Source organism: Centruroides vittatus, unplaced genomic scaffold (assembly GCF_030686945.1).
Source record: "Centruroides vittatus isolate TY-2023 unplaced genomic scaffold, ASM3068694v2 contig_738, whole genome shotgun sequence".
Lineage (NCBI taxonomy): Eukaryota > Metazoa > Arthropoda > Arachnida > Scorpiones > Buthidae > Centruroides > Centruroides vittatus.
The window spans coordinates 2705427-2719571 of record NW_027122474.1 but is presented as its reverse complement, the minus strand read 5'-3'; the positions used below and the strand labels follow the sequence as shown (position 1 = coordinate 2719571).

Here is a 14145-nt window from a genome sequence, read left to right as displayed (position 1 = left end):
TCGAAATCTATTTTGCAAATCGAAAAATTTCTTTTGGTTTATCCATCGTTTCTATCTTATCAATCTATCATGTGAAAGTTATTATTTCTTTTCTAGAAAAATTTCACTTTTCAGGCGTCAGATTCTCTTGAAGGATAAGAACACGTATCATCTTAATGGAATCATAAAATATAGGTGACCCAGCCTCAACATCAAAATAAGTTTTTCTTGTAGTGAAAGTTATGATAAATATATTAATATATTTCTTAAAAATAAGTAGTAGTAACACTTTTACTATCATTAAAAATATGTAAATGCATTCATCTTTCTATGGCTTTACACTGATTAAATTTAAACTTTATTATCTTCATACCCTTAAAAATAAATACTTTATAAAATACATAAAGTATTTATACAATTTTCTTTTTTATACTTGTACTATATTTTCTTTTCTATTTACTTATTTTTTTTTATAAACAATTTTATAACTTTGTTGTAGTGAAATGAAATTTCGACTTTTCATAACTTTTCTAGTAAATATTTCTCTTACTAAAATATATATATATATATATATATATATATATATATATAAATTCTATTAAATTATTTGTAAAAATAATCATTAGTTTATTTAAAAAATAAATAAAATAATCATAATCGTTTTAATTTAGTTTAATTCGTTTAACGAGTGTGTTGGCTTTAATTTAATAAGCCTTCATTACAATCTTAATAAAGAGAATTATTTTCTAATTATAATTATTGGGTCTTTCTTTTCTAAAAAAAAATGATCAATGATAATTAAAGATATAATTGAATTTGAATATAATAGCAACAATTTTAAATATTTTAAAAAGAATTATTTATCTTTAATTGTGTTTGAATGATTTTAAAATGTTGTAAAATAAAATGCGATTATAATTATTTAATTGTAATTTATTTTTTTACAATACAACAAAATTATCATTAGATATAGCTTGATTTTAATAACTTTTTAAAGAGTCATTTGTTTAATTATCCTTGAATGATATTAAAGTGTAGTTTTATCCATTATTTATTTATGAAATTTACTAAAAAATAAATAAATAATAAAATAAAATAAACGTTTTGTAAGGAAAAAAAAAACAAAAATAAAAGAGAAAACTTTGTAATTTTTTTAAAAAAATGTAAAATTTTCGAGGCGTGAACTTGTAAACATTTATTTGAAATTTTAAAAAAAAAATTTTCTTCTGTAATATTTTTTTATTTGGTTTTCTAAACGTATTTTCTTTTCCTTAAATTTTTTTCTTTAGTATATTTAAATATAATTTAATGATTTTTTTTAGAATTTCTTTTATATATTATAAAAATTCGAAAATATTTATATATTTTTAAAATAATTATTTTATAAAAAGCTTTCTGTAACTTTTGTAAACAGTGCGAAAAATATTTTAACAGGAAAACATTGTTTATGAAAGTAAATAATTTATTTTAAATTACTAGAAAAACCCATTCGAATTTTGTACGTGTAAACAATTTATTGTTAATAATTATATAATTTTTTTTTTAAATTTACTAAACGATATATATTATTTTTTTAGAATAAATAAAATTAAAACTGAAAGGAGAAATTCTAGAATATTTAATTGATTTAAATGTATCCATTTTCTAAATATTCTAGAAAAATTATCAAAAGAATTAATTTTTTATTTGTAGTGTAACAACAAAAGATTAATTTTAATTTTTATTTTTAGCTGTTAATATTTTGTTTGCAGTTTTAGAAAAATTACAAATTTCCACTCAAAATTCAGCTAAAAACTTCGAAATTTCGTTCAAACTGTGTGATTTTTTTTGAAAAATACAAAATATATATATATATGTTTTTTAAAATTTTATATATAATATAAAACTTTAACGTCCAAAAGTCAAATAAAAACAATACAACACGAAAAGACCTGAATATAGGCTAATTTTGTCGAATTCGAATTAACGAAAATATCTTTATTATCGATTTAATTTTTAAAATAAAATAAATTCTACATAATCTTCTAGATTATACAATTAAAAATACATGAGTAACAATATTTTAAATTGATGATTTTATTTAATTACTTGTCTGATTTATAGTGCAAAGAAGAATTAGTGAAATATTCATAACATAAGTTAGTCGTAGATGATGGCAATAAAATTAATACACGTTAATTACCGTAAATTGTGATTTTAAAACTTTAATAATCATCCCAATAAATTAATTAGAACAGTAAATAAGAATTTATGTTTAAATTGCTACGTGTTTGTCTGTGTGTGTATATTGCATTTGATTTCGTTTAAATTTATTATTATAAACACCCAAAAAATCTTTTTAAAAGATTTTAAACAAGGTAGAGTCTATGTAAATAAGTTAAATTTTAGATACAGCACTATTTAGATTTAGTATGAAAATGTCTTCGGGTCAAACAAACAAGTAAAAGTATTGTCTAAGAAGTTCAAGACATGAAGAGTCAATGTTGTTGTTGTTATTCTCTTTGAAATCTTTGGAAATTTATTCAGCGAACATTTTCTGGATGGGATATTTTTTCATTGTTGTTTGCAAATCCTTCAACTTGCTTTTTCTCAATAGTAAAAAAAAAATGTATATATATGTATATATCCAACCCATGAAGTGACACTACTACTAGTGTATACAACCACCCGTCTAAAAAACACTCTTTAAATTCCAAGACAAGTTTTTTTAGAATTTAATTTTAATAAAAAAATTTCTCTAAAAAATCGACAACTTATCCTTTTATTTCATGACTTTTCTATTACAAAAATATTAATAATAAAACTGTAGGATGGGCACTAAAAAGAATCACAAGAATCACATGTAATATTATACATATACAGTATACATATATATCTTTTAATTCGTTCGTTTGAAGAATTTCGAGCATTTATTTATAGAAGAAAATAAGATTAAATTTGAAAGTATTTGTCAAATATTTTTTCATAATTTATATCTCATGGGATGTGTAACATGATAAACTTTTTTAAAAAATACATTAAAGACAATAAAATAATATAAATTTTTACTAAAACGACAAAGTTTTTTGTAAACTTTGTCAAATAATTCTCTCGAAATTAAAATATATTTTATAACTTTACACAATTTTTCGAAAAAACTAAAAAAAAATTCAAATTATTTATTGTATTTTTTAAAAAATTCAAAAGAACATAAGGTATTGTAATACTCCTGTTTTAATTGTTTACAATTAAATTAATACTAATTTTTTTGGTGTTAAAAAATAAGAATTAAAAAAAATTACCATTATATTATTAATAAAAGACAATAAATGAATTTAAAAAATATCAGCAGATAATTGATATGTAATGTTTAAAAAAAAAATTTAAGACTTATTACTTGCATTTTTCTTTATATTCTTTATTTTCTATAAAATAAGTTTGAATTTTCTATTTAATGAGCAACTTTATTGTAGTTTGTTGTACTTATTTGTTTAATAATAATAATGTTTTTCAAAATTCAACTGTTATAAAACCTTGTTTTTAAAACTTTTCATTATTATAATAATAATGCCTGAATTGATATTTTACTAAGCAAATTTTGGAATTTTATGATTTTTTATAACAAATTTTTAGAAAGTAAAATAATTTAAACTTGTAGAATAATTCTATAAAATATTAAGTAATGTTACAATTTATTTGTGTATATTTTCTTGGATTTTTTCCAAGAATCTTTTTTGACAAATATCGTAAAATATACTTGCCTGGCATTATAATGACTTGCTACAAACTAATATTGCTACTATTGCTGATTTCTGGCATTGAACCTAACCCTGGACCTCTGCAGAAAACTCCTACTAAAAGAGGAAGACCACCTACTAACCGTTCGAATCTACCACTTAGCAGTGCAAAATCATCTGGATCCGAGGTAAATCTTATAACTGAATACACAGAAACAAGAAGAGCAGTTTCCCCAAATACTTCAGGTGAGAATTCTAAATCTACTAAATTAATCGAGACAACTAATCCAAAGTCTCCAGACATCTCAACTACAGAGCTATGGTTAAAGATTGTCGAACTCATTACGGCTAGTAACCAAAAGATTGATAACCAATTTACGTCTATTCGAGAAGAAATTAATAATATTCACAGTGAAATATTGGAATTTAAAAAACAACTTCAACTGGTGAATAAAAAATATGATAAAATTGAACAAGATTTGACTAAACTGCATACTTATACAGAACAAACGCAATTTAGAATGGATGCCATGACTAACTCTATTAATAATAATAAGCTAATAATTTATGATTTTACAAACATTATGAAAGACAAGAACCATAAAGAAATTCTAGCCTTTCTTACATTCGTCTCAAAAATGCCATTTAACGAAAAAGAGGATATAAAACTTATTCATAACATTCCCAATTCTAGAATCAACATTAAGTGTATAACACTAAAATCTGAACAAATACGTAATACTATATTGATGAATTTTAATAATCTGAGACAAAATAAATTATTGGGAGAATGGCAAAATGTAAATGTGGCGGCGGATTTAGTCAAAGATTCACGCCTGCGAAGAAAAATGCTTTTACCACATTATATTAGAAAGTAAAATAATTTAAACTTGTAGAATAATTCTATAAAATATTAAGTAATGTTACAATTTATTTGTGTATATTTTCTTGGATTTTTTTCAAGATTTACTTCATTGCAAAGCAAAACTTTTGCATGTAAACATTTTATTTATTTTTTTTTCTAAAAGGGAAGTTTACATTAAAATTTTTCCAAACACATTTTAAATTTTTAGAAATTTTTCTACACTTTTTTGCATTTTATCCTACTTCAGGCAACGTTGTGAAAATCGCCAAACAACTTCTTAACTTTTTTTTTTGTAAATGTCAAAAATATAAATTTACTTTATTAAATTTTATAAAATAACCTTATATTTTTAAAATTAAATTGCTCTTAAATTACCGTATATATATATATATTTTATTGTTGATAATATAAAGCTTAATATCTACATTTTCATACTCTTAAACTATTATCAATTTTTATACTTTATTGCTTTGAAAATTTTAAAGATTACACACGTAAGCATTCAGAATTACTTTAAAACACTTTTTTTCTGTAGAAAATATTTTAAAAAATACACACAAAAATTCGAATTTTATTGTTCGTAAAACTAAACCTCAATATAACATAAAAGAGTCGTAAATTATTTTAAAAAAATCTTATCTATAAAACGATTAAATTTAATTTTTTCTAAACTTATGGAGTGGAAAAAATATATAAAAAGAATTAATATTTTATTTTTTAAATAAATAATACAAATCAATAAATATTAATATTTTATAAAAGTTTCAGGAATTTTAAGTTTTAGATATTCTATAAGTTTTGTTTCATCATTGTTAGTTTCCTATTACAGTCATTGATGGATGATACTTGTTCAGTAAGATAAAAAGAAGTTACCTGAGTACAGACCATATGATAATGATTGATGACATTGATGAGAAAATCACCCCTTATTCTATAATAATGCATAATATAATATTCTTTCTATGAAAAGAATTTTTAATAAGGAAAATATATATATATATATATATACATATTGTATAACCGTATAAGAAAATTTATTTTTAAAATATTCATTAATTAAAAAGTATAATGTTGAACTTTAGCTTATCTATTGTTAAGATTTATTTTATTACGTTTTTAATATAAGAGAAATGTGATAAAGATCTATGGAAATGTCTATGTAATAAAGTAAAATCGATGAAAAAAATAGGAAAAATAAAGTAATTTTTAGATTTTCTAAAAATTGCATTTAAGGTTGCTTGCATATGACTTTTTGTATTTTTATTCAAATTTTTTCTCTTACGTTTTTACCTAAATTATTTATATATATGTTTAAAATTTTATATCAAATTTAAATAGAAATATTAATAATTTAATATTTCAAATTAAATTTCGCATACATAAGGTCTGAAAGAAGCGAGGTATCGTGACAGTTTCAAGAGGAGGAAAGAAACAATGTAAGGCTCCCTAAAAACTCAAAGCCCTAGGCGCAAGCCTAGGGCTTTGTGTTTTTAGGGAGCCTTACACGTTCATAAAGACTGTTCTCAATATTGGTGTATTCAAAATTCAAATTTAGCTGTGATCTTAGTCTCTATACAATGCCAATTATTTTGTCATAAGGGTTTTACATTATATGAGTTTATAAAAAAGGGCCCGAAGTCCATTGTTACTTAGGATCTCTCATCACTTAACAAAGCCACTGGTTGTGACTCCACCCTTCTGAGAAAGCCATAAAAATACTTGAATAAAATCAATAAAACAAATTAAAACAGAATTTCTCATCACTCTACAAAAAGAACTTTTAATTTATATCACTTTAGTCTTTTATTTTAAAAATAATGATAAAAACTTTGAGATCTTTCTGTGTCTAGGGCCAGAGCCAAATGACCCTGCTGTCACCCTATTATCTGGGAGTGGATAATATATTTACAATTTTTATGTAAAAAAATAAGTACAATCAGAGCTTAAAAAAGGGGATGAAGGAAGTAATTTTAAAATCGTCAAAATTAATGAAAGTAGCTTGAAAGATTACTTAAATAGACAAGGATAATAAAGTGAAAGAAAGAGTATGATTTATATAGACATCTGAAAATGAACTAGAATTACTTTCTTTAAGGCACATTTCCTTTTCTTCACTACAAACAATTGAAAAGAATCTATTGAACTTGTAATCAATACCAAGTTCTAATTCGAGATCTTAAGAGGAAAAAATAAAAAATAAAATAAATTTCCGCCATTTAGAAAAGAAAAGAGAATGATTTATCATTCACCAAATCAAGAAATTCTGATAAGTATAGATTATTTAATATTATTTCACTAACTTTTAGACATATTTAATATTAAAAAAAAACTTTTAGAAATGCTTCTTTGTTATATTTTATTCACACTTTCATCTACTTAAGTTTAACATACTTTAAAATATTGAATAATTTTTAAATATTGACATTCGAGAATATAACGTGGATTTATATATTCAAAGTTTTATTTTCTCTCTGAATAATAAAAGTTTCTGCGCATTAACTGATGTTAAAATGTACATACAGTATACACGCCCTATAGATTCTGTACATCAATAAATCAAACAATCGTGTTAGTGTACAAAATGTTTTTTATTAATGTTTTTTCTAAGAACTCTAATCTTCTAGAATTGAAAATTTGTCAATATTGTATTTTCTATATGCTCTATATTCTTCTGTAACTTAAATAAAACAGAAGTATGACCTAAAAAATCGAACGTATATTATCGTAAACTGCAATTTTTAATCATGCTTTTAATTTCTTTGATTTAAAATATATGCTCTCGATTTTATTAGTGCCTTGCCCCTGTACATCATACTTTTCCTCATAACACTAGAGTCATACCGATCATGTATCTAACTCTATTCTGGAGAAAATATTTGAATTAAATTCACGTGGCTTCTGTTCTAGCTCAGGTGGGCAATTATAGGTCTTCAATTTCAAAATTAAAGTGTATTAAAAAAACTTCAAAACCCTGAAAAATTCATCATAATCAATGCTACAGGTCTACATAAACTTTATTTATCAAAATAAACCTCATTAAATCTTAAAATTAAAGCTTCTAAGTATAAAATTATTTAAATATGTAAATTTATTCACTCGATATATAAATTATTTATCTTCTTTGATGTTATATATATTATTTTCCAATGATTTAATTGAAAACTTCCATATCTGCAGGTCTTTCTGTCATAATTAATAATCTATTAATTCTTAACTTTATAAAAACTCAATCTTTATTATCATCTTAAACAAAAATATAAGTTATAGATAATTGTATTATGTGTAATTATGACTTTAGGCTATTTGTCATATTGCTTAAGAGTTCTTAAAGAATAAATCTGTCTACAATTTTCAAGTAATTTTACCTCGCTAATTAAATCAAATATGAAATTATAATCTTGACACTTCTTCTGTCAAGAATATTAACATTAATTTCCACTTTTCGACTTATTAATATCTTTAGAAATATACCTTAGGCAATTGTGATTATTTAAAAAAATATAAACTTGTCACTATCGACTTAAAATTCAAAAATAAAAAAAAGTACATAAATAACTTTCTATAAATAGTTTTTATTTTATTCTTTAAAAATTCTAGAAATTTAAAAATTATTCAATAAATCTAAATAAATTATTCTATAAATATTTTAAAAAATTCCTCCGAAAACCCAAAAAAATTATTCTAGAAATTCAAAGTAAATTTTTGAAAATTTCTAAAGATTATTATTTTTAAAAAAATCACTTAATACTTTAGCATTTAGTAATTTTTATTGTATTAAAATTATACCAGAAATGTTCTATAATAAATTTCATAATTTTCAAAAAATTCACTGCCAACCAACTAAAAAAAAAAATCACCAAAAATCCGCAACATTTTAAGAATTCCTATTTAAAAAATGACATTTATAATAATCAATAACATTAGAAATTATTAATATAAAATTTTAGTTAATTAAAACTAATAAATTCTAGAGAAAGAATGAATAAGAATTTCGTAAATTCTAGAAAATTATTTCTATACTTAATTGTCTATCTTAGAAGCAATGATTATTTACATAACCTTAGACAAAAATGAAAAATTCAACAAACAGAAATGACAATAATAATAATAATTACATTAGTTTATTAAATTTATATTATATAAAGATAATTAGATATACTTTAGAAAACAGAGAAATGAATTTTAATGTAATTCTTTGTTCTCCAAGTTCCTTTTAAATTGTTATAGTTTGGTTGTTTAATTAAATTCTAAACAATATCTAGAATATTTTTTTCTATTTTTTTTAAATTTATTTTAATTGTTTTCTTCTATTTTCTTACCTTTTCTTCCCTTCATTCTTAGCTTCTTTCGTGAAGTAAATTAACTAAAAGAATACAATTCGGAGTTTAGTAAGCTTACAATTCACGTGGGACGCTTTATTTTTAAAAATTAAAATATTATACTTACAATTAAAAAGATATTAATATTAAAATAAGTATAAAACACTTCTATCAAGTGATGTAAAATTACACTTTGAAAAAATGGAGAGATTGGTGAGCATCGTTGAGGTTGAAACTTCTTTATTTTATAAAATAAAAAATAATATATATATATTATAGCATTTTTATATTTAAAATTATACTAAATTGTTTTTATCAGCTGATGATAAATTATATTTGAAGGGTGGAAGAGGTAAACATCATTAAGTTTAACAATAAAATATAACAAAAAAAAATTAAAGTCATCGAGTAGGTTTATTTTGAGATTTCTATGGAGATATTTTTATTTTTATTGACATATTTAATGTAAAAAATAATAAAAAGAAATTAGAAATAAATCGTAACATGAAACAAATACGTCACAAACATGTCACGCGTGCATACATAATCAATCTATTTTCGGTTTTTATTATCGTGATAAATATATCGAACAGTTTCTATAATATAAAAAAGCATATTATTATTATCATCATCTATGATAAAAAAATATTATAATAATAAAATAATATAGATAATTCAAGTGGAGTTGGCTTGATATATACAAAGAAAATGTTATAATCGATATGCGTGATAATATGAATTTTAACGAAATTCTGAGCTTCTACATTCAATGACCTCGATACTGAAGAAAGATTTATATCATGATAATATATATGAACAACATTGATTGGTTACCTGATTGAAAATTTATATTATAATTGCTCTTATTATGCCATAGGAAAAAAACAATTTTTTTTAATATAGATTGTATATTGTTTTATTTAGTTGCTGCATTAAATTTTTTGGGCTGCAATTTGAAAAAAAATTGTAGACCTATCATTTCCCACTGTCGTCTGTTGTCTGTCCTTCCTTAATCTCGTGAACTGTGTTGTTATCGAGATTATGGAAGGACAGAGAGACAGACGATAGATAGATGTAAATCGAGACCAGATATGGAAAGCTTACGGACAGGAGGCCCGATTAATTATATACCAACTTCCGGGCTATACCGGAAGACATGTGATTTCAATTCAAATATGTTCCCCTGAAAGGTGTTAGATAGATGACCAGCATGACTCTATTGTTAGCAGGAAAAGTATGATGTACAGGGAAAGACGACTAATTTTAGATCGAGAGCATATATTTTAAATTAAAAATATGGTTAAAAATTGTAACCCGGCATTGTGATGTCACAATAATTTTTGCTTGTGACATCACAATCAAATACAATAATTTGATTATATGTATATAAATGCTTATATATATATAATCAAACTTCCGTACAAAGGCCACTGACGAAAACAAACATGTTAGGAGTTGGCCGTTGTTTTCCAGATTGTTTCGTATGCATTTCTGTTCACGAAAATTAAAAATGGCGGCTGTTTAGAAGCGGCGTTGTTGGGAGGTGGCTGCTATTAGAAGTTAGATCGAGTCTGTGTGTGTACAGTAAAACTCGTGTAAACCGGAATCGAATGGTATCGAATTATATTTTTCGTTTTAGACAGGTTTTCTTGTATGATGTAAAAATGTTAAGATTTCTTAATAATTAAAAATATTAAACTGAATTTAATAATATATGAATTTTTTAATAAAATAAAATATAATATTCGTTTTATATTTTATAAATAAAATAAAAATCAATAAGTTTGTTTATTTATTAAAAGCTATATAACGTAATTAAATTTAACAATTAAAATAAATTATTATAAAATTCTTTTGTTTTTTACCTTTTAAAAAAATCTTGTTTTATTTATTATAAACATAATAAAGTCAATCAAAATAATATTTTAGTGAAGAATAATAAGCTTAATTTTTATACAGGCTGGCCCAAAAGTTGACCATCGTAAAGACTAAATTGCTGTTTTCATTTAAATAATTATGTACTTAATTATATTTAAATGAATAAAGCAATTTAGTCTTTACAATGGTTATCCGATTTTTGGGCCACCCTCTCCGTATTTATATGTAGTGTGTGTTACACGAGGAGGATCCCACGATATCCCCAGGTTAATTTCATAAAGTTAGAATAATTAAGTTTTCCAAGTTAAATTTTAACAAATTTTCGGGTATATTAGAGACAGTTTGTTATCGTGATTATTATAAAAGTTAATTAATTACATTGGAGAAATGTTTTGATCGTGTAAATTCTGTTTGATTCTTATAATTGCATTTCAGTTAATTAATTATATTTGAAAAACTCTTGACAATAGAAAATCTTTTGGTTAAATGTTTAATTAAGATTTAAACGTTTTTAATTGACGGATCTTTTTTTTAAAACGTTTTTCTTTTTTTATTTAAACGTTTTTTAAAGAATGCCACGTTTACTTAACAACGATTTGGAATTGCATAAAATTTTATTGATTCAACTTACTTATTAATTGAAATTTATATAATTTTAAAGCTTATAAGATACAATTAATAATATTTAACTATTTTATAATTAAATGTAAAAAATTTAATAAAATTTTTTAAGTTTATAACCTATAATTGTGTTATAAAAACGTCATATAGTCACACTCCACGTTGTTTAAACAACATTAAAAATCATTTTTAATAAAATTTAAATTAATTTATAAAAAAAAAATATCTAAATTATGATTAAGCTTAATTTTTTTAAAATTTAATAAATTTCTCAGTTTATTTAATTAAATTATAGGAATTTTAGTTAATTATATTTAAAAATTTATAAATTAACTTTTAAAAATGCGCACAGTAAAACCTGTCTAAAACGGAACCCGAATAAAACGAAAACCTGCCAAACAGGCAAAAAATATTTTATACCGTGCGAGTCCGGTTTACACAGGTTATATTGTATTTTATATTTCTTGCACACTGTTCATATAAAGCATTTTTCAAATAAAATTCTTCTTTATTTTGTATTGTTTATCAAATTGTAAACTTATTTTTATAAAAATAAAGGAATAAAATAGAAAAAAATAAAGTTTCTGCTGAGTAAAATAAATCCAAAAAATAAAAATGCGGTAGTTATTATTTGCAAGTATAATAATGCACATCTGTTTCACACGCATTCAAATATATGATAGTGGATCTTTATTTTTTATTATTTTTTTCTAAAAAAACTACGGACATATTATTAAATTTTAATAAAAAATTTAATTAAATATTGGACAATTGTTTATAAAAATTTTTTATTATTAAATCATATTAATATTTTCTATTTAAAAAAAAATATTTTTCTCTCCCCTCTCATGCTTTTTCTTACACAAAGAAGTAAAAATCTATTTAAAAAATACTTTAAATTATCAAGATATAATAATAATAAATAATTTACTTTAGAGGAGTGTTAGAAATAATTTTTAAAAATTCGATTTTTATGTTTATGACGGGAGGACTTATATAAAAAAGAAAATTCGAAAAAATATACAAGAAACCATCCTTTCAGCTGCCAATCCTTTACACTAATCTATTTATTTGGCTGTCTGCTTTTGTTTATGGTTTTCAGTAAGTACTTTTCTCAATTGTGGTTATAGTAGAAGCTTGTAAAAATTCACTATTGTCTGTCTGTCTGTCTCTGTCTCTGTCCAAAGACGATATTCTTTCAACTAAAGAAAAAATAAGAGGAGAGAGAGATGGATTTAGTACTGCTTTAGGGTATTTTTTTCTTACATAGTTTTAACAATATTCTTATATAGAAACCGTACAAAACTAAAAAAAAAAAAAATAAAATAAAAAAAACTTCTTGTTACAATTTCGTATATATAAATAAATATTTTAAAAAATCTTTTGACATAAAAAAATATTTAATGTTTAATCAATCGATGATATTGACTAAACACACAGGAACAAAAAAAAATATAGAAAAAAATTAAATTAATGTCCTTTCTTCGAGCTATAAAAAAATAAACTTTTTATTTTTGTGATACGATAACCCAATATTATCCCCGAGGAATTTTTGAAGATAATAATAATTGGTTTCTATATACAACTGGGAATTCTTTAGTTATCTATAACCCAAGAAGGCACATAAATTAGCAATGTCAAAGTATGACACTTCTTGATAGATTTCAAAATATACGAGTAAACACGAGACAATAATTAGTTTATAAGTTTTATTTGATGTTGTAGATCATGTTTAGAGGAATGAATCTTAGTTATTTAATAGGAAAAAAAAATATCACTTCTGTCGGAAAAAATCATGAATAATTCTCGACAAACATAAAAATAACTGAAAAAATTATTATTTTCCCATCCATTTATATGCGTGCTTACTTAGGATTTTTGGTTAGAAACCTTGAAAAAAATATGGCATTAATCATTTTTATAATGTTTACAACGTATCGGGATATATTAATATTAATAACTTAAGGAGAAAAAATATTAATTATAACATATCGTTTGTATGTAATACATTTTTTCCCTTCTTATCTTTACCAAAGATTTTATTTACTTTAGAATATTTGATTGATGTTCTTTACAAGTATAAGAAATTTTTTTGTGGTTATCCAACTTGAATTTTTGATGATTAGATTTACATATTTTATTTCCAGACGTGGCTACTAGAGTAATGGGTATAGCTGGTGGAAAAAGTATGTTACCATGCAACATCACCCCTCCGACTCAAGATGATAGTGTATCTTTGGTGTTATGGTATAAAGACGATTCTATCACGCCAATTTACAGTCTAGATGCCAGAAGAGGAAATCTCGGTCAAGCTAGACACGCAGCTACTGACAGTTTATCCCGGAGGACTTATCTCATCACTACAAATGTCCCTGCCACGCTCGAAATGCACCAACTCAGTTTAGAAGATGAAGGTGCTTACAGATGCAGAGTCGACTTTAATAAGGCTCGATCTCGTAACTCTATTATTTATTTAAAAATTATAGGTAAGCATATTAAATATCTGATGATGATCTATAAATCTCGTAGGTTTAAGTAAAAATGTTTCCTGAATTCAGCCCTTCTCGGAGCTTTAACTAGATGACAGACAATTGTTGCAGCTTGCTTAATTAACACTCACAAGAACATCCAATTCACCTCGAGATGAAAAGGCATTCATGCCGTTATATTATCATCGTTATTCAGATGTTTAAAGTATAGAGAACTTATCACTCATTCAATACTTTTTCGGATAACTTCTTACTTAATTTAGATCTCGTTTAATCAA

At 23.4% G+C, this 14145-nt stretch overlaps 1 protein-coding gene across 1 annotated transcript in view; it reads left to right on the top strand.

Moving 5' to 3' along the window:
* LOC136981008 (protein turtle-like) overlaps positions 1 to 14145 on the top strand; it is a 112449-nt gene that overhangs the window by 58125 nt on the left and 40179 nt on the right. Inside the window, exon 2 of the mRNA XM_067277254.1 lies at positions 13526 to 13864. Coding sequence (XP_067133355.1) covers positions 13526 to 13864 — 339 coding nt within the window. The remainder of the gene's footprint in view (positions 1 to 13525; positions 13865 to 14145) is intronic.